Source organism: Perca fluviatilis, chromosome 11 (genome assembly GCF_010015445.1).
Source record: "Perca fluviatilis chromosome 11, GENO_Pfluv_1.0, whole genome shotgun sequence".
In the NCBI taxonomy this organism is placed as follows: Eukaryota; Metazoa; Chordata; class Actinopteri; order Perciformes; family Percidae; genus Perca; species Perca fluviatilis.
The window spans coordinates 30,194,881-30,222,210 of NC_053122.1; the positions used below are offsets into that span (position 1 = coordinate 30,194,881).

A 27,330-nucleotide genomic window follows, 5' to 3' on the forward strand; every position below is an offset into this window, starting at 1 on the left:
CTTTATTAATTAGCCTATTATTGCAGAGATGGGGTTTGGGGCTGGGTCTGTGGGACTGTTTCTGGGGGTTCACTTTGTATTTTACCTACCTTTTGTCTTCTGCATTCTCCTTACCCTTGTTCTTCCCTCAGGCTCATCCCCCAGAAACAGTCCCACCTACTCAGCCCCAAACCCCATCTCTGCAATAATAATACTGGTTTAATACACTCAATAATCAATACTGGTTTAAAGCACCTGCCTCTATGTATTAATGCTCATGGGTAGCCTAAATGGGTTCCATTCAGACTTTTACATTAAGTCTTTTACTGTCATATGTCAACAAGACATTTTCACCTGGCTATACCCAATGTTTAGATCTGTTGTGCTATTTATGCAAATTACCACATACGTAATTATATTATGATCCGTTTATCCGTTTATTATGAATGCTATAACGTAGCTAATGTTACAGAACGTTATACTTCTTACATGGGAAACTACTCGTGCATATTAGCTTTCATTTAACGTTGCTAGTGAAGTTAAAAAGGTGCAGTTACCTCCCATCCATACTAAATACAGGCTCAGTGACCACCAACTGGGTCAGACAGACAGGTCAGAGAGAGACAGGCTCAGTGACCACCAAATGGGTCAGACAGACAGGTCAGAGAGAGAGACAGGCTCAGTGACCACCAACTGGGTCAGACAGAGATGCACTTCCTCCTCCACTGGGAAAAAGTATCATCACTAAGAGAATTACACCTTGGAAAAATAGCCAAAAAAATAAAACTTCCCAAAGTTAACACCAGAAAAGAAGCTGGTAGTTTTCCTAGGAGAGGGGACAGCAGCTCTACTGAGAGCTCAATATGGATCTGCCTGCCACAGCCTGAGGGACTTACAGATTGGTTTAGTATTGTATAGTAATTATAGTAGAATAGTATATATGTGACACCGACATACAGTGAGGAAAATAAGTATTTGAACACCCTGCTATTTTGCAAGTTCTCCCACTTAGAAATCATGGAGGAGTCTGAAATTGTCATCGTAGGTGCATGTCCACTGTGAGAGACATAATCTAAATAAAAAATAATCCAGAAATCACAATGTATAATTTTTAACTATTTATTTGTATGATACAGCTGCAAATAAGTATTTGAACACCTGAGAAAATCAATGTTAATATTTGGTACAGTAGCCTTTGTTTGCAATTACAGAGGTCAAACATTTCCTGTAGTTTTTCACCAGGTTTGCACACACTGCAGGAGGGATTTTGGCCCACTCCTCCACACAGATCTTCTCTAGATCAGTCAGGTTTCTGGGCTGTCGCTGAGAAACACGGAGTTTGAGCTCCCTCCAAAGATTCTCTATTGGGTTTAGGTCTGGAGACTGGCTAGGCCACGCCAGAACCTTGATATGCTTCATACAGAGCCACTCCTTGGTTATCCTGGCGTGTGTGCTTCGGTCGTTGTCATGTTGGAAGACCCAGCCTCGACCCATCTTCAATGCTCTAACTGAGGGAAGGAGGTTGTTCCCCAAAATCTCGCAATACATGGCCCCGGTCATCCTCTCCTTAATACAGTGCAGTCGCCCTGTCCCATGTGCAGAAAAACACCCCCAAAGCATGATGCTACCACCCCCATGCTTCACAGTAGGGATGGTGTTCTTGGGATGGTACTCATTCTTCTTCCTCCAAACACGGTTAGTGGAATTATGACCAAAAAGTTCTATTTTGGTCTCATCTGACCACATGACTTTCTCCCATGACTCCTCTGGATCATCCAAATGGTCATTGGCAAACTTAAGACGGGCCTTGACATGTGCTGATTTAAACAGGGGAACCTTCCGTGCCATGCATGATTTCAAACCATGACGTCTTAGTGTATTACCAACAGTAACCTTGGAAACGGTGGTCCCAGCTCTTTTCAGGTCATTGACCAGCTCCTCCCGTGTAGTCCTGGGCTGGTTTCTCACCTTTCTTAGGATCATTGAGACCCCACGAGGTGAGATCTTGCATGGAGCCCCAGTCCGAGGGAGATTGACAGTCATGTTTAGCTTCTTCAATTTTCTAATGATTGCTCCAACAGTGGACCTTTTTTCACCAAGCTGCTTGGCAATTTCCCCGTAGCCCTTTCCAGCCTTGTGGAGGTGTACAATTTTGTCTCTAGTGTCTTTGGACAGCTCTTTGGTCTTGGCCATATTAGTAGTTGGATTCTTACTTATTGTATGGGGTGGACAGGTGTCTTTATGCAGCTAACGACCTCAAACAGGTGCATCTAATTTAGGATAGGAGGTGGACATTTTAAAGGCAGACTAACAGGTCTTTGAGGGTCAGAATTCTAGCTGATAGACAGGTGTTCAAATACTTATTTGCAGCTGTATCATACAAATAATTAGTTAAAAAAACTACCGCGGAAATGTCAGAGCACGTCACGTGACCATTCTAAGCGAATCACGTTGTCAGAAATTGGCATCAGCCAATGAGATTGCGCATTTAGAGTTAAATCCCCCCTTTTACTTTCACGATTGGTTGCTGATGACAAGGAAATGATTGATTTATTGATGATGATTTAGAATGCCAACTTTTGTCGAATTTAGGAGAAATCTACCGACGCAAACAGACAAACTGTAGTAAAATAAAGACCTAAATGTGTATTTTGCCTGCCGTGTCTCGCCCATAGACAGTATATAAGGTCTAGCCTTAAGACCGCTGCGAAGTATAACACACCGTTGCCATGAAAAACAGAGCGTTGCTATGGACGCAATTCTGTTCACTCAGGCAATATAATCGCTACACACAGCCTACGACGTAGCTACGGCGGCAGTTCGACGCAAGGCGCTTGTGCAAAACTGCGGAAAAACTGCAGAGAAAGTGTGGGTGTTGAACCCTCTCACAGGGAAAAGTGTGGGTGTTAAAACACCCACATCCCCCACGGGTGTGACGCCCCTGCGCAGCAGGACAGTAAACTGGGGTTATGCAGAGTGTGTTCGAGATGCACTGGCATGGCTGGCACGGGAATGCCATGGTGGTGCACTGTGACTAGGCCCTAGGCAAGGAGAGGGAAAAAAAAACAACCTGTAAACGGGGAGGTGCAAGAAGGAGTTGAAGAGGTACAAGCCAGCAGGATTATTGGCATGAGACAGCTAGGAGCATTGGTTCGGTGATTAGCAGCAATGGTCCTTAAGATCCCAAGGCCCGAGCTGTGGAAAGCAATGCCTTACCACATCAGCTTTGTGATCCGAGCCACCCATGTGGTTAGCAAAGCCCATCTAACCTTTTCACCATAAGCAAACGCTTGCTCGCTGTGCCAAGGGAGTGGGATGTTAGCCCAAATCCATCCTCAGCTGCTGCCCTAAAACCCTGGGAGTAGGGTGCTATCAGCCAGCAAAGAGATCGCATGGGTCAGGGAATGAGAGCACTAGGGATCCTCCTTACAGCTGGAGATTGGCAAATGAAGGCCGGCCTAGGGTAACAGCTGAGATTTCTACTGGGGATCACTGAGACCACCCTTAGACCTGACCTTGCCATGTGGCCAGTGTCAAAGAAGCGATCATGCTGGAGCTTACTGTTTTTCACTGAGAAGACCGAATGGAGAAAGCAATTGAGAGGAAGAAGGCCAAGTATGAAGACCTGATGGACGAGTGTGCCTGCCAGGGGTGAGGTGCCCGGTGCTATATGGTGGAAGTTGGAAGTAGGGGCTTCACAGCCAGATCCCTCAGCATAGTACTCAGTCTCTTTGGAATGACAGGGGGTATGAAAACAAAGCCATCAGGAGTGCCACTGAGGGAGTAGAAAAATCCTCTAGATTGCTATGGATCAAGTGAGCCGTGGAGTGTAAGTGCTACTTAGACACAGGCCAGGGCTTGATCAACCCTGGTGGGGTCGCCTGGGTGAAGATATCTAATGTTAAAAGACCTGAAACACACGATGACCCCAGGTTACGTAACTGATGATGTGTCCCAGTGCAAATTAAAGTTGTAGAGGCAGAGATATCCTGAATCCTCCTCCTAATGGGTTAAGCTCAAAAGTGGTGGATGCTACACTTCCCACAATGCTAATCAAAAAGTGTCTTTCATTAAACCGTCCATGCCTGGTACATATCCAAACTCTACGCCCTCAGTTTGTAAAGCAGACTTTTTGTTAAAAAAAATTGTAGTCTCCATGCGACGACCCGATGACATATTCAGGGTTATTTTTGTATAACTTCGGAAAGCTCCTTTAGAGCCACTTAAGACATTATAATACTGTTTTCACAGGTCAGTAGTTGTACTGATCCTGAGTGCCCCTTTTAAGTTTTAACGTAATACACCTTATTTGAATAGAAATACTTGGATGGAAACCAACCTCTTCAGAATTAAAGCAGATGTGACATGAAGCTGCTTCTCTGATGTCTGATCCTAATATTATGATTCTGTTCAATCATTTGCTGTTTTCAAAACCAAGCAGTTTAAGTTATAATTTAATAATTTTTTTATTTTTCAAATGATTTTGAAATTTTTATGGCTTCAGATCATCCCCTTTTTAACTTGACTTTAGCAGTTTGACCTCTCCCTGTTATCCACTTGCAGGTCACCACACTCTGGCTCCCAGCCAACCAGAGCCCATCATCACCAGGACCTCTTCCCACACTTTGTCCCCCAACCGACCACAGCCCATGCTGACGCGAAGTGCCTCCTACCGAGAGCCGTCTATGTCCAATTTGAAAAGAGCCAGTGCTGAGGTGGAGGTGATAACCCCATCCAGTCCCCTGGGCAACCATGACAACATGATGACCTTCAGCAGCAGCACACTGCCAAGGTAAGTAATAAGGGGCCATAATGTGCTCACAAACTGTTTCACCTGTAGGTATCATGATTTTACCTGATTATCAAGGAAAATGTATTATGTATTTTTAAATATGTATTTTACATCCAGTAACTTTAGCATACAAATAAAAATGACCATAAGAAGAACTACATAAACAAAAAATTTCCTAACTTTTTTTTAAAAACCTAATATTTTCCAAAATTAAATAAAAAAAAATACAAGCAACAATTTGGAGCAACAAAGATTTAAAGGTCCCATGGCATGACAGGTTCACTTTTTTTTTTTTTTACATTAATATGCATTCCCCCAGCCTGCCTATGGTCCCCCAGTATTAGAAATGGTGATAGGTGTAAACCGAGCCCTGGGTATCCAGCTCTGCCTTTGAAAAAATGAAAGCTCAGATGGGCCGATCTGGAATCTTCTCCTTATGAGGTCATAAGGAGCAAGTTTACCTCCCCTTTCTCTGCTTTGCCCGCCCAGAGAATTTGGCCCACCCATGAGAGCGAGACATGCCCAACTGTACCAAAACACGGAATTGGACTATTTAATGACGTTTGCACAGGTTATAAAACGGTCTCAATTTAATACTGATAGTCAGCGGAAGGCTGAGAGGTCGGCGCTCGTCAGCAGCGGCTTCTCGCTGCTCCGCCACTCCCCCGGGGCAGCATGGCCACCGGGAGAGTCTGGTACAGCCTTGCTCTGCAAATGGAGATCCCACTAGCGCTAGCTTCACAGCAGAGAGTTCAGATCCAGTACTCTTAAAAAACTCTAGCTAGAGTTAAAGACATTTATGAATGTCATTCCCGTTTTTTTTTAAGAGCAATAAAGAGGTTATTTTGGCACCCATCTTGTTAATTTTTCCATAAGCCAATCAACATTCACAAATGCCTGGAAATGTGCAGTTGCGGTCACCCATTTTCAAGACCGGTGAACCAACTGGTGCAGCAAACTATAGGCCTGTTAGCATCCTAATATGGCATCAAAATGGAAAGGTGGTAAGAAATCAACTGCTGGATTTTTTGAATACAGGACATGTCTCTTTACCCAATGCATTTGACAGTATGAATCATAATGTCCTTCTGTAAAATCTTTTAATTTTTCTAAGACTTTTATGAGATGGTAGGACTCCTCTTTGACACTGCAAAGGCAATGCACACAGATTGGAACAAAGCTCTTCTTCCAAATTAACTGCTTCTTAGGTGTGATGGAAATTTGATGATTGTATGATGTAATTTGAGAATAGAAGGCCTCCTGTTAGCTTTCCATCAGCTTCACAAAATGTATGCTGAATTGTCTCTTTTACAAATATTAGTTCTGCTTTATGTGGTTGGACAGTGATGGCATGTGGCCATGAGTCACTCATCAGGATTGGGAAATCAACTTGCCAGTCTCCTGCTGACTCTGCTAGCCTGGGCTAACTAGCTAGCTGGCTCAAGTTTTGAAATGTCAGCGTAAACACCTAGGAAAAGGTGGAGAAGATGAGCTCCAGATAGCAAGGCCATCTCTGTGGCCATATCATGTCTACTTATCAGGATTAGGAAATCAACTCAGCAGTCATCATATTCTGCCAGATATTGTCAGTGGTGATTGGCGGGTGTATGCCATGCCTCATGTTAATTAATCAACTACTTCAATTACATAACAACAGAAATAGTTCACAAGGACCTGTTGATATTAAAGTGATCTAGTAATTTAGACATGAGAAAATGAGGGCATGGACTACTTTTTCCAGGTCATGCTGTGACCGTATGTTTTTGATTTTGGAGATGGTTCTGATATGGAGGAGGCAGGACTGAACAACTTTATTGATATGTGGGGTGAAGGTGAAGTCTGAGTCAAAAATGACACCTATATTTCTTTCTTTTTTAAGATTATTATATGGGCTTTTCCGCCTTTAATCGATAGGATAATTAAGTGAGAAAGAGGGGGAAGACATGCAGGATATCGTCACAGGTCGAATTTGAACCCTGGACCTAATGCGTCGAGGCATAAATCTCTCAGTATATGTGCGCCTGCTCAACCCACTGATCCAACCCGGCCACATAACACCTACATTTCTGGCAGTGGCTTTGATATTACTGGATAGTGGACTGAGGCTGATGGAACTAGGGATGGTGTTAGGTGGAATGAACAGTATTATTAACAGATTTGGAGGTGTTAAGTTGGAGAAAGTTATGGGCCATCCAGCGGTTCACTTCTCTGATGCAGTCTGAGTCAGTCTGAGGGAGATAAGTGTGAGAGGTGCACCCACCCATCAGTTAACCTCTGCTCCAGCTGTTTCTGCTTGTTGGCTGCCAACAAACTGTCACTGTAGGCTTCTCATCTAATTATTTTGTATAAAATATATTTGAAAGACAGAAAGTATCAGTGGAAATGCTTTGGTGCTGGGCCATTTTCTCTGTCGCGAAATTTTGAAGTGCTGTGGTATACAGTGCATTGGCTTTGAAAGAGAGGGCAGGAGGGGATTTGATTCTTTATGACTAGCGTTCTGCCACACTCCAGATGCCACTTTGTTTCTAACTGTGTTATCTTTGCCACTGGCCTCAACATTTCCAAAAGTTAGTCCAAATTTAGCCACACACAGCATGAGTGCTTTCTACTAGCTCTGCACAGACAGTAACAGGCTCCAATAGGATTGACTACAGTATGTTTTTTTTGTTTCTTTTCACAGAAAATCTGGCTCCAGGAGTCTGTCATTAGGGAAAGCATAATTTGTGCTCTCAAACAATTTTTTCATACGCAGAAATTACTAAGACATATATTCGATAGCACAAAATGTTGAGAGAACATTTTATTAATTTAAGTGCATGAATCAGTGAAAACTATTTTTTTGTTTTCTCTCCATGACACCCACTGGGCTCTGTTAATAATCTTCTATCGTAAGTGTTGTGTTAGCTAAACACATTGCTGTGGTAAGCATGCGGGTAACTTGCATCACTGGTCAGCAGTGTACAAATACAAGTATGACAACACTTTAATAAAATGCTGATGGATGCATGCCACAATATTCTTATATTCTTCAATATATTTTGTCCTGTTGCCCTTAAAGTTTATTTGCCCTTCCTCCAGGTCCCACGGAGGCTCCTCATTGGAGGAGGGTCGCATTCCACGCCGTCACGCCTCCATCCATGCATCAATGGACTCAACCCGATCCAAACAGCTGCTCAGCCAGTGGAAGAATAAAAACGACAATAGGAAACTGTCCCTGCAGGTGATGGATGGAATAAGACCAGCCTCCTCCTCATCTCCTCAGAGGAACATGGAGCTGCGCTGCTCCTCTGAACCTTCTGCCATGGGCCTGGAGGCAGAGCTCCGAGGTGGAATACACCTGCCTTCACTTATCGCTTGTCAGGAAACAGAGCTGCGTGCTGGGGCTCACATTCCCGTTCAATACATGAAACTAGCAGCAAGCTCTGTTCCTATGGCCAATCATAATCACCAGACCCATAATGGCAGCAGCGGAATGGCTGGTGGGGCCAGAGTGTCTATCCAATCCCGGCCTGGATCCTCCCAGCTGGTTCACATTCCTGAGGAGGAAAACCTTACCAGCAGGGATCAGGAGAGTGAATCAGAGGACAGCATTATGGATGGAGGTGGGTCAGTGAGGGAAAAGTGGCTGAGAGTGACTGAGAAGACCACCATCCCCTGCAGGCCGCTCAGTGCTGGAGGACAGCCTCGTCTTATGCAGGTTAATCATTCTTTTTCTTCACCAACTTTACCTTTTTAATCTACAGTATATGTCTGTTGTGAATCAAAAGCAATGTATGCTCATGATGTCCTACATTGTTTAATTGCTCTTTTTTGTATTGTGCTTAGTGATTGTAAGGTGGTTTTGTAGGTGTTGCCCCAAACTTCAACACAGTAATTTAAATACGGTAACACAAGTGAACTATTCAAAACTATAAAGTGCTTTCTCATTCAATACATGCCTTGCTTTCCCCATTACTCCAATACTCCGTGCTACTTTTGCTCTAACATGTTTAATATACAGTAGGGTTTCCAGCAGATTTTGTAATCAAGAATCACACCTAGAAATCTATTTTCATACTCTTTTCTATTTCAACATTATCAATCATTACTTTTACTTGTGTATCAGTTTCGAGGTTTACAAACAGCATAAGTTTTGTTTTATCCAAATTTAACATTTAAAATTTCTGTTTTTACCACCCGCAAAAGCAGCTGCAAATTTTCCCCAGAACAGAAAATTTTAAGAGGTTTGTCACCTTACATATGTCATTTATATACAGAATACATAATATGGCACCCAAAATCGACCCCTGTGGGACTCCGCAACTGATACCCAAGCTCTCTGATCTGAACTCCCCTAATTGCACAAATTTAAGTCTGTTACTTATGTAACTTTTCATCCAATCAAGTAAAACCCCTCTGATACCACACTTTTCCAGTTTATTGATTAATTAATGGTGATCAACTGTATCCAGTTTTTTTTTTTTTAATCTATACATACCCCCACTGAATATTTCTTGTTATCCATAGAACTGTTAATGTCTTTAATTAACTCCATCAATGCCATGGATGTAGATCTGTTTGACCTGAATCCATACTGACTATCAATTTACAATTCATGCCTCTCAATAAAATTATCCAATATATTGACATGTAGTTTATCTAACATTTTAGAGAACTGCAAGCGGCCTGTAATTAGGAGATCGATTTTTCTCTCCAGCTTTGAATAGTGGAATGACTTTAGCAGTTTTCATTTTACTTGGAAGACAAGTTACAAATAAAAGTTGATGGTTTTAAAATTGCTACCGATGACTTCCTTGATTAAAGCCATATTAATGTCATTCCCCTGAAGGAACACAGGCTTGTCCATATTGAGGTTTAAGGGATGCCCTGACATCCACACTAAGATATCTGCCAGACAAGCAGTGAATGAATGAATTGATGGTAATGTATTTGTGCTTTAGAATGTAATCAATTTGAAACAATAGAAAAATAAGCTTTATTTCTCTGTCTACTTTTTGTAAAATGACAAAAACAAGTACAAAACAACTGGTCTAGAAAACGCTTGGTTATGTTGTAACCTTGGTTCTCTGAGTAAACTGTAAACTGAGACTCGACCGTACATATGGAATAAGTAACGGTGTAACTTTTAGTTATACAGGAGAGAAGCCAGTTATCTGATTTTGTTACAAAACCTTTCAGTGCTCGGTTTTCATTTGGGGACTTTCGATTGACTTTCTATATATATATATAATAATAATCATGACAAATTTCATTATTTTGAACAATTTAATAGAGCAATTGACAATTGAAGGAATTAAGTAATCAATAAGAAAATAGGCTAACTACATATATAAATAACTACATGATATAAAGCATTAGTTAAGTAAATACCAATCATTGACAAATACCTGGTTTGTTATTTATGTTAAACCTAATTTAGAAAAAGTGAATCCACCATTCATAAAGTATGAAATACAATCATTAAAGACATTATAGATGAGCTTGTTTATCAAGAATAAAACATGTATAGCTGTGTTTATGAATACCATACTGATGTGTAATAATGTAGGAACAATGCTTTATAAATGATGAATTAACTTAACTAATGCTTCATAGTGTGTAGTTATTATAAATTGTTACCGAAAAGGGTAGTTTGGCAAACTAATCTGTAGTAAAGGTGTTTTGACTTTTTGCTGAGCTTTAACCACATCCCACAGTCTTCATCAACCAATGGAGTTTTATTGAATTTGCAACTTGAGTTAGTTTAAAGATAATTGTTGCCTCATCAACTTCTCTGATGAGAACAAGAAACCCCAGAGCTGTGAGCAAAATCTGAGCTTACAAACAAATAAACATAATTTTTAGCGCTGGAAAGCATTTTGGTTCGCTGTCCGGTAATTCATAGTGATTAAAAAATATTCTAAAACATAAATAATCCTATTATGCACATATACAAGCATTTGCATGGCTAAATAATGATGGAGTGATGTTGATGCTCTGACATTCCTGTGACTGTAATACTGATGTGTGGAATACTGATGAGGTATTTGCTGTATTTGCCAAATGCAGTGGTGTTGAAGTATTTCAAGATGTTTGACCTTATAGAGTCATTGTGCTTTAAAACTTATTCAACAGTTATTAATGTTATAAGATCAGGAATTTATTCAAGTCATTATAAAATGATTTTATTTATATAATTTCAATGCAGGCTGTGTGTTTTGTGTAGAGCTTATAACCTTTTTGTTAAAAGTTTCTTAGTTGTAGCAGTAGCACTCCACCTACAAGAAGATAAGTTATGTAATGAGTAATTATCTCAGCAGCCAAAACAGCTCACATTCCACTGTCATCCTCCTGTTCCAGGTGATAGCCTTATCCAAACAGCAGGGTCTGCTACACTCTCCTCGGTCGGAGGATGGTGGATCCATTCGGTACCGAGCCTTGACAGACCAGGACCCATCACCACCAGCCTCTACCACAGGAGCAGTGGGAGGAGGTCTGTACTGCCCATAGTTACAGTATATTTATATATACCGGGTGCGATATGTGAAGAAAGCAGTTGTACTATTTCAAAATGAAATAGTACAACGTGGTGTCAACACAGCGCTTTAAAGCCGGAGAGCGCAGTTCCCTTTGCGTTGAAAACAAAACACTTTCCCCAGGAAACGCTCATTCCATCATCCAGAGTGTTTTAATCCAAACCATCTTTTTTCCTAAACTATAGTCGTTTTGGTGCCTAAACTGAAAGGAGAATTCCGGGCCGTTTTTTACCTGAATCTTGATCGCTATATATCTCTGAGTACTGTCCATAGGAAAAAAAAAAACGAGCAAAATCGGTGCTAGCAAACTGGAGTTGCTGCAGCTACATCCAGAGCTCCCGGTTAGCTAAAATGCCAGTTGTTGGGGTATCTTTATAAATTTATAAATAACTTTGCGCCTCTTAACAGACACAAATGCAATTAAAATGTCTGTGCAACATGAACAGGGCCCTTACATGACAACAAGATGCGTTTTCAACTCAGACATTGTGAAGAAACCGTTTTAAATTCAAAGTTTGTGCTGTCACCTTTCTCGATCCTGCCCGGTAGCTAGCTCGGCCGGGCTAGTGACCCGACCGGCATCCTCGCTTCTGCTTTCGCTGCCTTCGTCACCTCCTGCTGCTGACAACAATCCACGGAGCGCCAGTGGTCTGGCTATGTCCTCCAGAGGTCATGCCTTCGCGACGACATTTTTTATTTTAGCTAACTGAGTGCTCTGGACGTAGCTGCAGCAACTCCAGTTTGCTAGCACTGATTTTGCTAGTTTTTTTTCCTATCGACAGTACTCAGTACGACAGATATATAGCGATCAAGATTCAGGTAAAAATCGGCCGGAATTCTCCTGTAACTGTCAGCGCCGCATGACGCTCACTTTTTCTGGCTTAACTCAATTACCATGGCCCCCGAAAGGGCTGTCATCTGGCGGTGCCTGTAGCCGGCTCACAGTCACCTATTGCCGGCTAAACAACTGCCGCTGGTAGCCAGTGTTCTGGAGCTCTGTAGTGGCTAAATACAACCAGCAGCTGATGCTCGGATTTAATCGTTCTATGGCACTATAGACTGTTCACGTTACAGCACTTTACTTAGTTTAAAATACTTTTATTTTTAGGTATATAATTAATATAAGGTCTAGGCTATTGGTGAAGAAGATGATCAAATTGAGGGGGGGATACATTTTGTCCCCACCAATAAAAATAATTGAGCAGAGGCATGGATATGTAGACTAGAAAGGGGGAAATCCCACACATCCCCCTGGCAAATCGCACCCTGTATATATCTATGTATATGTGGTGTGTGGTACTACATGTAAATCAATATGACATCAATCCTGCCCTTTACCATAAGGTGGATTGTTTTATGACACAAAATGGAAGAGGGCACTGCTCATCCAGTGATATAATGATACCATTTTATGGTGATGGTATATAGTGAAAAGTATGAACAGAACAGAAAAATCACTTTAAAAATATTTCTCCTCAGCAGGGAAGAACAATATTTACAGGTAGGAGGAGGGGTCTCAGTTGTAATAGAACCAGTCTAGGACAGAGGCTACCAATAATCACAGCCATGTTCTCATTCTATTATAATTTCACTGCTGAGATTTTAATTAAACATTTGTACGAGAGCTTTGCCGAAATTAACCCGCTGAGGATGACAATGACGTATTCGACAGCAAACCTTATGTCATATTCAATATCTCCAGATGTAAGCTTTATAGTCTTTATAGTACAATAAATCCATAAAAATGCATAAATCCATAATTATGAATTCATAAATCACCTTACGTAATGTTCAATATCTCCATATCGCTTCAACCTAGCATCGTTATGATTGTTTAGCATTAAAGCTAACACCTGGGTCTTTCCAAACAGGTCTTCTGTGTGATCATAGTCCATCCAGAAGCTTTGTTATCCAGCCTGGAACTGCAGTGTCTTTTCGCAGACTTTGCACAATAACCCCAGAAGGATAAATCCCAACTGAATCGTTCAGTGGTACTTAAACGTATCACTCAAAGGTCCACATCTGATATTTAGTGAAGAATGATTGGCAATAACAAAATAACATTTAATTAACTCACTTATAATTTTTATGCAACATAACTTTAAGTTTGGTACTGTGACTTGAACAAGCTGCAGACATAGTCTCGCTGCATCTTCATCGCTCTGCTCCGCCCCGTTCCATAACAGCGGCAGCACAACTGTATTTCACAATTTGATGGATCAACTACGGTGTGTTACACCACTACTGTATATTCAACGTCGCTGACAATTTATTGATCAATAGAAAATGTATTTAAAAATGGAAAACGTTATACTTCTTGAGGCAAGGCAGCTTTATTTTTACAGGACATTTCAGCAACAAGGCAATTCAAAGTGCTTTACTTAAAACATTAAAGGCCAGTTAAAACAATTAATAAAATATAAAAACAACTTCAATAGAATAAGACATATATGAAATAAAAGAATGAAAGTGACAGTGCAGTGTAAGAAATTAACAATTACTTAAAAGAAGGCAGCATAAGGTATTGTATTCATAACAAAAGGGCTGGGTCCGGACTGACTTGCCGTTGGGTCTGGACTTTGAGAAGCCCTGGGTTCCAGCAGGACCCCTCTCACTCTGTACACCCCTTCTTCACCACCCACCCCTCAGGCAGACCCCAGGACCACACAGTACCAATTACAGGCTATAAAACAGCTTTTTTCCTAGAGCTGTGGACAGGCTGCAGAAATTAATCCTAGCAACCCCCAAATGCAACATACACATGCACAACGCACACGCCCAGAGTGTCACCCTCGCCAAAAATCGTTTTCCATATTGTTCCTGTGTGATTTCAATACATATCTGTGAGATTCAGTTTCCCTTTAGTTTTTCTTTTGTCTTTACAGTCATATAACAATTTATACATCCATGTGACATCTGTGCAGCATACGTATCCTGATAGCCCAGGTAGTATAAAAGAAATATGTCTATAATTTGACTGTGCATTACAGGGATGCGTTTATACAAGCATTATTACACAAGGAGACCAGGTGGACCAAAGATTAGAAAAAAATGGCTTAGGCTTTAGAGGGTCCAATATGTAATACTGACAGCTAGCGTTTAAAGTGGTTAGTGCAGTCCATTCAAAATACTGTCTCCCTCGGCCCCTGCTCCCCAGACTCGAAGTTCACGGGGGTTGCCAGGTTGCAAACGCTAACCAACTTCCCACATTGTCAATGTTAGCTAGATGCTAGTCTCGCATTGCCAGACATTACTCCACAGCGCAGCGGGATTGCTAGATGCTGCTATGTTTACGGTTATAAAAGCCATGCTCTTGCAGAGCTTTGTGCCCGACTATCCAGACCCGTTATACAGCTTGTCTAAACACCGTATATTATACATTATGGTTGCATGCCAGTTTATAAGAAAGTGGGAATCATCTTACTGTCCAACATATCTTAACTAGGCTGGCGATAGTAACGTTAGCCGCAATAATATTCCATAACATAACGTTACATACAGTACAGGCCAAAGGTTTGGACACACCTTCTCATTCAATGCGTTTCCTTTTTATTTTCATGACTATTTACATTGTAGATTCTCACTGAAGGCATCAAAACTATGAATGAACACATATGGAATTATGTACTTAACAACAAAGTGTGAAATAACTGAAAACATGTCTTATATTTTAGATTCTTCAAAGTAGCCACTATTTGCTTTTTTATTAATAAGGGAACAAATTCCACTAATTAACCCTGACAAGGCACACCTGTGAAGTGAAAACCATTTCAGGTGACTACCTCATGAAGCTCATTGAGAGAACACCAAGGGTTTGCAGAGTTATCAAAAAAGCAAAGGGTGGCTACTTTGAAGAATCTAAAATATAAGACGTTTTAAGTTATTTCACACTTTTTTGTTAAGTACATAATTCCATATGTGTTCATTTATAGTTTTGATGCCTTCAGTGAGAATCTACAATGTAAATAGTCATGAAAATAAAGAAACACATTAAATGAGAAGGTGTGTCCAAACTTTTGGCCTGTACTGTACATTGTAGAGCGACCTGTAGAGAACGTAAGCTGTGTACCAATCCAACAATTCAGGCTACATTGTTGTTTTGACAAAGTTAAATCGCATGTTTCCATTAGGGGGGGAAAGTCAAACTTTCGACAATTTCTGTCATATGTCTGTCACAGTGGTTATAACCAGCCGTGGCCCTTTTGCCCGGTCCTCCGGTAACGTTAGCAGTTAGCGTGTTAGCATGGCGACGTTAGCCAGCGCCAGTCGGGATCCCTTCACCGGCTGTGTCTAATATTTTTGCGAGTAACTAACTCGAGTACTATATGTAATTTAATGCGAGCACGTAAATGTGTGTGAATGTCTATCTGAGGAGCAGGTGGCACCTTGTATGGCAGTCTCGGCATGATTGTGTATGAATGGTGAATGGTTCCTGTACTATGTAAAAGCACTTTGAGTAGTCGTTTAGACTAGAAAAGCGCTATATAAATATAGTCCATTTATATTTACTTTAAGGCAAAATACATTAGATTTTGATAACCAGAAATAACTGGAGATTAAAATGGTAAAGGATACTTCTGGTGATAACCTTTTTTTTTGTCCACAAACCACAAATTCCACAAGTTCCCAAAAGACAAAAAGACCCGGGTAACACATTTGAAGAGGTGTGCATAAGGTGTGTGCATAAGACCGATATGACACTGTAATAACTATGGCCCGCCACTGTTATGTTCAGCTCCCACTTGAGGTCCTAGGAGATGATGGAGCACAGTAAGCGAAAGGACTCCATGGTGTTGACTGTGGAGTCACCCAGGGTGATGGGGGCAGGTGGGGCTGCGTCCTTCCTAAAGTTCACAACCATCTACACTGTCTTCTGTCATTTAGCTCCAAGTTGTTCTGACTGCACCAAGTCACCAGGTGGTCAATTTCCCACCTGTAGGCAGATTCATTCCAGTCCAATTAGTGTAGTGTCGTCCGCGAACTTCAGGAGCTTGACAGACTGGTGACTGTAGGTGCGCAGCTGTTGGTGTACAGGGAGAAGAGCAGAGGGGAAAGGACACAGCCTTGAGGGGAACTGGTGCTGATGGTCAGAGAGTCAGAGACGTGTTTCCCAAGGGTGTGTGTGTGTGTGTGTGTGTGTGTGTGTGTGTGTGTGTGTGTGTGTGTGTGTGTTCCCGTTTAACTACATATGTGGGGTCCAAAAACCAGGAATACAGTATACTTGTGGGGTCCCGACAGCTTTATGGGGCCAAAATGCTGGACCCCACAACATTAAAGGAATATTTCACTGCTGGAAAGCTGAATATATCTTTAAATTGGGTCACTTATGTAGTAGAAATGTGAAAAAAAAATTGAAATTGGTGCCTTCTAGGCCGAGAAAAGCCAGAAAATGTGTTTTGGTCTTATATGGATGAAAAACACCAAATCCCAGAATGCACCTGCTTCGTTGCTTTGAGTCCACTCCCACCCAGCGCCTACCGCTTGACAGACCCGGACAGACCGACAGAGGCATTCAACTCAACTCAAGCGTGTTTTATTGTCATTTCAACCATATACACGAAACAACGTTTCATCGTGACTGAAGTGGTGTTACACATTTAACATATATAAAAACGACATTATATAAAAACGACATACGAAACAGGCTACATTTAGTACACACACTTTATAGGCTCCGTAAAGTTCAGCTAACGCATACTAGCATTAGCGCTTAGTGGGCTGTAAACACCGAGCATAAACACAGCCGTGAATTAGTGTGTAATGTAGAATGGTCGGCATTTAACAGTCACAAACTCCACCAGCAGTTAGCAGTTAAATGGATACAAATCACCACATTTCTGCGCCACTCGGTGTTAACACAGCCCACCTCTTTTACCCGGCGACAGAGCATCTCTAGCTCGGAGGGCTAGCAGGCCTGGTAGCTGGACAGTCCGGTACACTATTCAGGCATGTTTCCACAACAAAAACACAACAGTCTCTGAACTCACGTTGAGAGTGTCGTTGAAGTTGGATGTAGTCCAGTTTGTAGTCTAAATGAGCGGACACTTGCAAGCAGGATCCGTAAAGTTCAGCTAACGCATACTAGCATTGGTGTAGCTAAACACAGAGTATAAACACAGCCGTGAATTAGCGTGGAATGTCGAATGGTCGGCATTTAACAGTCACAAGCTCCACCAGCAGTTAGCAGTAGCTAGTTGGATTTTATTTCTACACCAGTCCACCTCCATGGGCCGGCGAGAGCAGCCTGGTAGCTGGATAGTCCCGGTTCCGGAACACTGTTGTTCAGGCATGTTTCCACAACAACAAAAACACAGCAGTCACTGAACTCACGTTGGGAGTTTCGTTGAAGGAGGATGTAGTCCAGCTTGTTGTTTAATGAGCAGACACTTGCAAGCAGGATGGCTGGGACAGGTGGACAGCTAGCGTTAGCTTTCCACCTAGCCGATGAGGATGTCCCCTAGCTGGCTAGCGGCATTGAGCGACACTGCTGGTCTCCGTGCAGGCGAAGCTCACGTAGTGTGCCGAGTATTCCGTCTGTAATAACGTTTCCTCCATATTCTCCGATCTGTACCGATGTATCCCGGTGGTACACACGTCCGGTAGTTTGAATGCAGATAATTGTTGTAAATGTTTTCTGCTGAAAACCGAGAGCCTGATTCAAGATGGCTGACAGTCGTTTTCATTCGGAATACCTCGGCCAGACTCTGCAGTCCAACCCCCTGTGGGTGTGTTGAAAACATACAGAAGTAGATCCTACTACTGGCTGTAGTCCTTTGCCTCTGGCCCAAAAATCTTCCAATGACGCAAAAATCGTCATTTTACGTCATCGGAAGATTTTTTCCAGGCCCCAAATGCAGAAATCTCTCGTCTCAGGGGGACATGAGGGAGGGAGGCACGGTCATTCAGAAATACTATCGGGTTTCTACTGATACAAAGCTGAATGCTAAATCGGTGAAGTATCCCTTTAAAGGGAAGTTTGAGGGTTAAGACTTGAGGTTAGGCATTCAGTTGTGATGGTTATGGTTAGGGTAAGGGGCTAGGGAATGCATTATGTCAATGGCGGGTCCCCTGTCTGTGTGTGTGTGTGTGTGTGTGTGTGTGTGTGTAGGACTGTACTCTTCTTGGTTCCTCTGTGTCACAAGCAGCAAATGTTAGCAGTTCCCCTCTGTGTATATAAACTTAGCACAAAAAGACATTTTTGTTTGGTAGATTATTTCTCTGTGGTAACAGTGCTTTTTGGCAATAAATGTTAAAACGTTGGAAAGCCTGTTTAGTTCCCTTTCAAATGAGTCAATGGCAGAATAAGCTGTTTGGCATTTGCAGAGAAGATTCGGCAAATTTTTCATAGGCGCAACCCACATACTCAGCGCTGCTGCTCATCCCACAAATGCAGGTTCCTTACAAATGGGGCACCATCATCAGTTCATCATCTCTTCAGTGTTAAGAGTTCCAGCCTTTTTCCTAATGAGAGTTTCCTAGTGTTTTCAGTGTTCCTGGTTTTGCCCTGACATTAGAGTCTACTGCTTGTTAACTTCCTGCTGGACCAACTGTTCTTGAACATTATCTGCCTGCCTCCTCATCTGATCTTTTTGCATTTTGGGTCCAAACCTGTACAAACTTGAAACTCTGACAGTACAAACTGACCAAAATATGGACCCAGCAGAGCAACACCTTTTATCACCAAAGGTTTTTGAGATTGATCGGACTGTGGCAAAACTGCCTCCCAACACTCTCCAAAAGCTTTTGCAATAAAGTTTTTGAAATATGCACAGCAGCAGTGGTTTAAGTAGAGGCCTTGGGTGAGTCTCTTTATTCCTCACCTTGCTGTCATCCTTTTGACTGTCCACCAGCCTCCAAGCCTGCACCCTGGCCTACTCTTAGCCAGCCTACAGCCACTATCTTTAAAGCTTGGCTATGTGAGTCTGCAGCCAGCCTGTCCTGAGCCTGCTTCTGCCACTAAATCATTCCTGGGAACCCAATGGACCTTTTTCACAGCAGATATTTTGACTTGTCATAGTAGGAAAAGCAAAGCTGAAATTGATAACCTTAACGATGGCTCAATTCCATCAAGTGTCCCAGTAAGCTATTTCAGTGAGTCAGCATGCACAATACCAGGGCCTCTCCTAAGTGGAATGCAGCCTACTTTAATGGTTTTGAATACACCTGTGCCCAGATGTATGATTGACATCCAACCAGACCCTGAACCAAGCCAGAATCTGCGATTAAGCAGATACCTGCTACTAGTTCCCAGTTGCCGGTTCAGCCGACACCTATTCCTGTTGAGCGGTAACTCTCCCAAGTTCCTATAAAGATGCAACACTTCCAAGTTCCTCCTAAGCAGCTGCTGCCGCACGTTCCTGAGCCGCGGCAATTACCAGTTCTTGAGCTGCAGCCGTCATCAGTTTCTTTCTCCTGATTCCCTGGTTCCACGGGCTACAGTTCCTGATCATGGGTCCCGGGGCTGACCTCGAAAGGGGTTTCTTTTTTTGTGGTCGTCTTCTAGTGGTGTCCCACCTCTGTGGCATACAAGTTTAATCCAGTGTTAACGTGTACAGCTGGGACTGCCTCATGATGCTCTGACCTTAAAGGTCTCAGTAGACTGATTTAAAAATCAGCCTCCAGAGGTGCTCAGCCTATCTGCCCTGCCCTCAGGTTATCTGCTTGAAGCCATCAGCTCTGCCCTGCCCTACCCCGAGACCATCCGCTTGGGATTCCTGCTCCGCCGCTGTTATACCTCATTTGTAAGGTCTGCCGAGCCCTGATTTGTTTCAACTGCTGTCAGTTCGTCATCTCTCCCAGTGAGTACTGTCCCAGGCATTTTCTTCCTAGTGGTTTTATTTTTTTCAAGTTTTTAATTTTCCCGGTTTATATTTTTTTATATTTTACTGCTACGTATTGTCTTACTGCCTTTCTGTTGTAAGCTGTTTTATTATTAAATCACCAACATGATTGGCTGCTTCCTCATACATTCATTCTTTGTCTGGGTCCAAAACAGTTTTTCTTCAATGTTGACACTAACAAGTATTGTGTCTGTATCAAAGCCTGATATATTTTCTTCCTCTGTGCCATAGAGCTAGCCTAGAAATCTAGATGCACCCTAGCAGCAGCAAATTTAATTTGCAGTCAGGGGGGTTTAGGCACTCTTCGTTGGCTTGCAAGCTGGAAAAACCAAATTGTAGTCAGGCCAATCATATCATGTATAGAGTCGGTGGGCGGGCTTATGGCTGCTGCTGCTGCTGCTGGGAACAGCGGTCTTCTGGAAGACTTGGAGTTAAGCTTTTCTTTGAGAAAAGAACAAAGAACGGCACTGAAATCATTCTTAAAAAAGGAAGATGTGTTCGGAGTTTTGCCGACCAGATACGGCAAAAGTTTAGTCTATCAACTAGCTTCGCTACCTTGTTCGTTGCTCGGCCTGGTTGTAGCGCTATCCTATTGCGTGCAGAGGGAATTTGAAAGACAGCAGTTTATCCCACCCCTCAGATTGAGCTCCGTCAATGGTGAGTTCCCAGACCAAACACCTTGATGTGGGTCTGGCTTGTCAGGCTACCATAGAGCTTCATTGTTGTCCAAAAACTACTAAAACACATAAATGAGACACACTGCTGCACTGGGTGACATTTGCTTTCATTAAGGACAGGAAATCAAAAAGTATTTGAGAGACACACTGACCATAGTATATTTTTGTGTTATCATGGGATTTCTCTTTCTTAAAATATAGAATGTTGCCACTCCTAAACTTGGAGGAAACAGTTAAGCATTCAGGGAAATCGTCTTTTGCAAAGCCTCATCTCAGTGTGTCCGGGACATGCCGCAAGGTGGTGTATATGGACAATAGTTACAGTTCTTTGCAATGGCAACATTACAAATAAAAATGGCAGCCGCTCTGACCATCCTGCTATGTTGATTTGAATGGTAATGTCTGTTACTCTTACTCATTCTATTCCTATGATTTCACATCTGTGCCTTCACACATACAGTTAGGAGTATTTACTTAGGCTTGCTGGGAAAAGAAGCTAGCTTAGTTCTATACTTTATTCCCAGCATTAGACTAAATACGGTCTGGACAGTAATTGGCAAGGAGTGCGACCTAATGTATCAGATTCTGGACTCTGCTTAGTGGCTATCACAGAACTATGAGTGCTGTGCCTTTAGATGTACTGTATTGATATAAACATTCAAGATGATTATTATTGTAGAAGATTATTATTGTAGAAGATATTTTTTGAGTTATTGATCATTTGTCTTGTTCTGTAGGAGGAGGTTTGGAAAGAAGTGGCAGCATAGTCCGTGTTGAAGCCCACCCAGAGTCCAGATCAAACAAACCTGTGGTGAAACCTCCAAGCACCGACGGAAGTGGCTCCTGGCGATGGAAACCACCAGAACAACGAGCCTCGCTCCGGCAGTCAGCTTTCACCCTCAACGATCTGAACAGACACACTGACAGCTGTGATTCACTGAGGGATGGAGGGTCAGTGGATGGGCGGAGGAGCGTGGCAGGAACTGAAAGTGAGAGTGAAGCGGGAGGAGATGGAGGAGGAGACGGAGGGGGAGGAGGAGACGGAGGGGGCGTGGGAGGAGGGGTATACACAAACCATCCACATGTTGTACACCCTTTACATCCTTTACATCCCAATAACCCCAACAACTTCCAGCACCCCAATTTTAACCCCAACAATCCCAACTATAATAACATTCACTTTAACTTCAACCCCAACTCTGCCAATTTCAACCCCAACTCTGCCAACTTTAACCCCAACTCTACCAACTTCAACCCCAACTCTGCCAACTTCAACCCCAACTCTGCCAACTTCAACCCCAACTCTGCAAACTTCAACCCCAACTCTACCAACCCACACATGCCATTCACCCCCACTGTCACCTTTGCTCCTCCCTTCCACCCCCACCCGCAGGCCATCACCACCATCAGGGTCACCCCGGTGGAGGGGACGGCTGCCAGCAGCGACGGTGGCTCAGACTGCCAGTCGGTTACCTCGTCCAGCCGTGAGTCCACCCTGAGGAGGAAGAGTGGCTCCCACATCGGCCATGTCCCAGATCGAGGGCCCACCCCAGATCTCCACAACAACCACCGCCTCTGTGATGACAGTAACCGCCTCGACAACGAAAGCAGCAACCGTTTCCACGAAAACCTTCGAAGTTTTCAAGAAAACCCCATCCACCTTAACCATCCAAGCAGGCAGATGCAGGGGATGTTTGTTCGTCCTAGCCCAACGCCTCCCCCTACCTTACCCCGCCCCATCCTGACTCACACTCCGCCTCCTACTCTGGGGTTGGCCTATAAAGAATGACATGCTCAGTGTAAAATAATCCATCTATACCTGTGATTAAATGTCCTACTTGACCAGGACAAAATGTCAATGGAGATGCTGCATGGGCCATTCCGAACTTCAGTTCGGACCAAATATTAAAGGAAATTTGGTTAAATCTGTCCACAAAAAAGTGCTAGTCCCATCCACAACCTTTTACCTGTCCAATTAGGGCACAATATATAGCCAATTATGTCCCCCTCCCCTCCTCCCCCCAACAACCCAGCTGGTTTAGTATCCAACTAAATAAATGTTATGTCTTACTAGGAGACATACTGTAAGCTTTTTTTAAAACAATTAGCAAGAGGTTCACAATCCTTTTTCGGTCAAAAGCTATAGAGAGTATTAACACAATTAGCCATGCCTACAAGCTCCAACTGGCCAATAAGAAATTACTATAGTGAGGGCCCACGTTTAGAGTAGTGAGTTTGATTCAACATTTTTCCTTGTGTTTTTTCTGGATACACAGTTTTTCGTAAATGTAATGCTTGAGTGAATTTGCTTCATAGGCACAAGGATAATGAGCTTAATAAACTGCTGACCATTTGACTCACTCAGAAGGAGCGACTCCATCCTCCTTGCTTTGTCCCATACCTCCCTGCCAGCAAGGCTGGATTCAGCCTAATGACTCTGCCCCCCTATCCTCTGACTGCTAGATCAGCTGTCCATGGGATAACAATCTTTCCACAACATGTATACATACAGTATATTGTCAGCTCTAATGCTTCTGTCAAACACAGGTAACAATATCAATATATATATAACTTAACTATGTAACCACATGCCATTAGATGGACGTTTGCATTCAAAGTCCATAACTGTGCTGTGTTTGTATATAGGAATGTGAGTGGCCACAGTGGAAATTAAACCCACAGTCTTTATTGCGTCTGGGCTACACACTGGGCAATAACAGTATCTCTTAGGTCATGGTGGTATTGTGTTTGTGTTGGATAAGAACAATATCATGGGACTTTGTGTTTAAATATAGTGCTCTATTTTTTACCTGTTGTGTTTTAATTATGTGCAGTATATGAATATGATTCTGACTGTGTAGTTGCTGTACTGTACACTGGCACATACAGCATTTGAGCCATCTGAACAAACTTAGACCATACACAAGTCCAAAGACTGAAGGAAGTCAAGTTTTTTCTTTTCTTTGTTTGGTTTATTTTATCAGCTTATCATGTCTCCCAGTATTAAAGTGATGGTTTGGAGTAATTCACCCTAGGGTCCTTTGCACCATGACCTCGAGCCAAACATCCCCCCAGAAGCTTTTTTCACCTGGGTCGAACATTGGGAGAGTTAGCTAGAGTAGCGTTATCAGCTGAATAGCTTAGCGCAGGGGCTAATGGACCCACGTTTGTATCTTGTAAGTTACCCCACTAATAATGCCCAAAATGATACCAAACGTCTACAAGTAGTACAAATTGGTTATGCTCTCATAAAACAATGGATTGGAAATTTTGTAAGTACACCAGAAGTTTATGAACACTTGCCTGCTCTCTTCAGCTCTCTGTTGCTGCTGCTGCTACCTGCAGTTAGACGAGTGCTTAGGGCCGTCTACAAATTACTACACCGAAAAGAGATACAACAAAAATATTTATTAATTCAATGATTAAATAAGGTAATGTCTCCAAACTTACCTCAATTATTACTTGTCTCCTGCTAGTTATACTACAGCGCTTACTTTAAAAAAAAAGTTAAATTAAAAAATATTTTTGTTGCATCTCTTTTCGGTGTTGTAATTTGTAGACGGCCCTAAGCACTCGTCTTAAAGCAGCAACAACATCAGCAGAGAGCAGAAGCCAGCAGGCAAGTGTTATTTACATAAACTTCTGGTTTACTTACAAACTTTCCAATCCATCGTTTTATGAGAGCATAACCTATTTGTACTACTTGTAGACGTTTGGTATCATTTCGGGCATTATTAGTGGGGTAACTTACGAGATACAAACGTGGGTCCATTAGCCCCTGCGCTAAGCTATTAAGCTGATAACGCTACTCTAGCTAACTCTCCCAATGTTTGACCCAGGTGAAAAAAGCTTCTGGGGGGGTGTTTGGCTCGAGGTCATGGTGCAAAGGACCCTAGGGTGAATTACCCCGAACCATCACTTTAAAGAATGTGTGTAATTACTATTGAGTTTTAGGGCAACTGTTGGGGAAAAAATAAGTTATTTATTAAATAAATTCTATAAATTATTAAAAGAAATATTTCTAGCATATTTTGAGAAAAAGCTTGCAAGTTTATGAGAAAAAAGTTCAGTTACACTTTACTTGAAGGTATCTACATAAGAGAGACATGACACTGTCACTTGTCATAAACAAGTCATAAACGTTTATGACATAACGCTTCTTTTAGTAAGTGTCATTCGGTTTTTGTCATGACAAGTTATGGTTAGGGTTAGGGTTCATGTGTCATGACTGTGTCATGACAGTGTCATGTGTTCATGACACTGTCATGTCACTTTTATGTAGATACCTTCAAGTTACCAAAAGTTCATTTTCTCTTATGTAAATAGATGTGATTTTACAAAAAACTATACAAAAAAAATTACAATAACAAAATGTAATTTAACAAGAAATTACAATAAATGAATATGGTTGTCATTTTAGAACAAAGGTATAAAATACACAAAGAATGTTTGTCATTTTCAGAAAACAAAAGGCATAATATTAAAATAAAATAAAGTGTAATTTTACTAGAAAGTGCAATATGACAAGAATTGCTTAAAGCTGGTCGAAGACGTTTCGTCTCTCATTCGAGAGACTTCTTCGGCTCTGAATCTTTGAGCAGCTTTAACCAAGTCCAGTTGCCCCTGATTTTTGCAATCTGTAATTTTGAGGAAAAAGTTGTAATGTTGCATGAAAAACTTTCATTTGACAAGAATTACCAATACAATATTATAAAATATCGTAAGTTAAGGAAAAAAATCCTAATTTAATAAAATAAATTGTAATTTTACAATAAAAAGATATAATACTACAAGTATACTATATAATGTCTTAATTTTATGGTAAAATGTCATACCATAACAACAAAAGAGACTGTCTTCCCTCAAAAACGACTTCATAAGTCATTTGTACAATTTTATTACAGTATGCTTACGTTTTATTTTAAGGTGGCGCCCCTGTCCTCTAGTGGCCGTAGTCAGTATCACGGGAGCCAAGCAGGAATAATAAGAACGCGTAAGGGTCGTGGATGGATCAAACAAACACAGGACTTGTGTCCCATTTGAAAATAAAAGTAAACGGCGAGTTTGTATAAAGACCGGAACTAAGTAAGTTTCTGCCTCACGTGCGTATCCGTAAGGGTAGTAACATCTGATTTTAACCCAAACCACTATATTTTTCTAAACTTAACTAGGATGTTTTTGTGCCTAAACCTAACCAAATTGCAACTGTTTGAACCCACAACTGTTAGATTTGAGACTGGAAAACGTATGGCCGTCGTAATATACATTTTGTAACATTTCCAGAACAACAAAATGTCTGTTTGCTTGTTTTAGCCTTGCTCTCTAACATCTATGATAAAACGGTGCAGATTTCTGAAAGCTACAACTTTAGATCCTCAACAACCCTGAGTTTTGCTGAGTTTCTCTAAACTGTTTATCTAAACGTTATTTTCAAAGTATTGTGACTTTCTAGTAAAACCACAACTTACTGCAAATGTTAACACTTTGTGAAATAACTTTATTATTATACTATTTGGCCCTATTTCCCAGTTATAATGTAATATTCCTGACTGACTTTGCTTTGGTATTTGCATGCGTTGTTGAATTCATGATGTGATTTATTCATTTATTTTTTTGTGATCAATTTTTCTTTTATTAGCACCTTCAGACATACAAAACAATTGATGTAGAAAATATTATAAACATTTATACTCAATGAATGTTGGAGGAAAAGCAAACATTGTTAATACTAAATGTTTATTTGACTGTTTACTGACTACCAGAAACAACACACAGCGTTTGGACATTACTCATCATTTACATTCTTTGTTTAACTTAAGTGCCATCAAAAGATTACTGTGGCTGTGGGCTAGTCGCATAGAGATTCAGTCAGTATTTTGAACATAAAGATCCTCAAGTTTGGATCCCGTCAAGTTTAAGAAAGCACAATTACTGCAGTGTGATGACCGTGTCAACAGATGGATATTTATAGCTATGTACATATTTTTATATCTCTGTAAACTCCCACTTGTGGTCCGCTGTCCCTTTGATTATTGTATAGGTGCAAGGCCATGGTGAAGATTTTGGTTATGATGTTGCTGCTGATGGCGTTGTGAAGAGCTATTCATATGTTTTTAATGGAATACGCAATAGCTGAGTGGAGAGGACTTATATTCTAATATTTCAACATGTATTGTAGCGAGTATTCTAGTTAAACCAGCTGGTATGTCAAGTTTATATGGTTGAATGTGACAGTTGCTACTCAACTCCTTTACATGTGTGCGTGTGTTCATTTCTTTTCTACCTAACAATAAATAATGGACAGTTAAATCAGATGTAGAGTCAGCAAGAAACTGACTATGTTTGATGAAAAGAATTCGAACAGGTTTTTGTACCTCTCGTGGTCATCAGTGATCTAGTTTTATGTTTTTGGGTTTTATTAATATCATTGTTCATTTTAGCTGGAGGTTTGGAGAGAACAGGCAGTAGATTGTGTCAACATTTGGAGTGCCCTAAAAGTTGTTGAGCCACATCATATTACTTGTAAG

General features: G+C 41.6%; 1 protein-coding gene across 1 annotated transcript in view; it reads left to right on the top strand.

Moving 5' to 3' along the window:
* Positions 1-23,842, top strand: part of LOC120568730 (2-lysophosphatidate phosphatase PLPPR4-like) — a 117,089-nt gene extending 93,247 nt beyond the window's left edge. The window contains exons 8-11 of the mRNA XM_039816413.1: positions 4,543-4,771; positions 7,850-8,468; positions 11,111-11,243; positions 21,541-23,842. Coding sequence (XP_039672347.1) covers positions 4,543-4,771; positions 7,850-8,468; positions 11,111-11,243; positions 21,541-22,592 — 2,033 coding nt within the window. The 3' untranslated portion in view covers positions 22,593-23,842. The remainder of the gene's footprint in view (positions 1-4,542; positions 4,772-7,849; positions 8,469-11,110; positions 11,244-21,540) is intronic.
* The last annotated feature ends 3,488 nt before the right edge of the window (positions 23,843-27,330 follow it).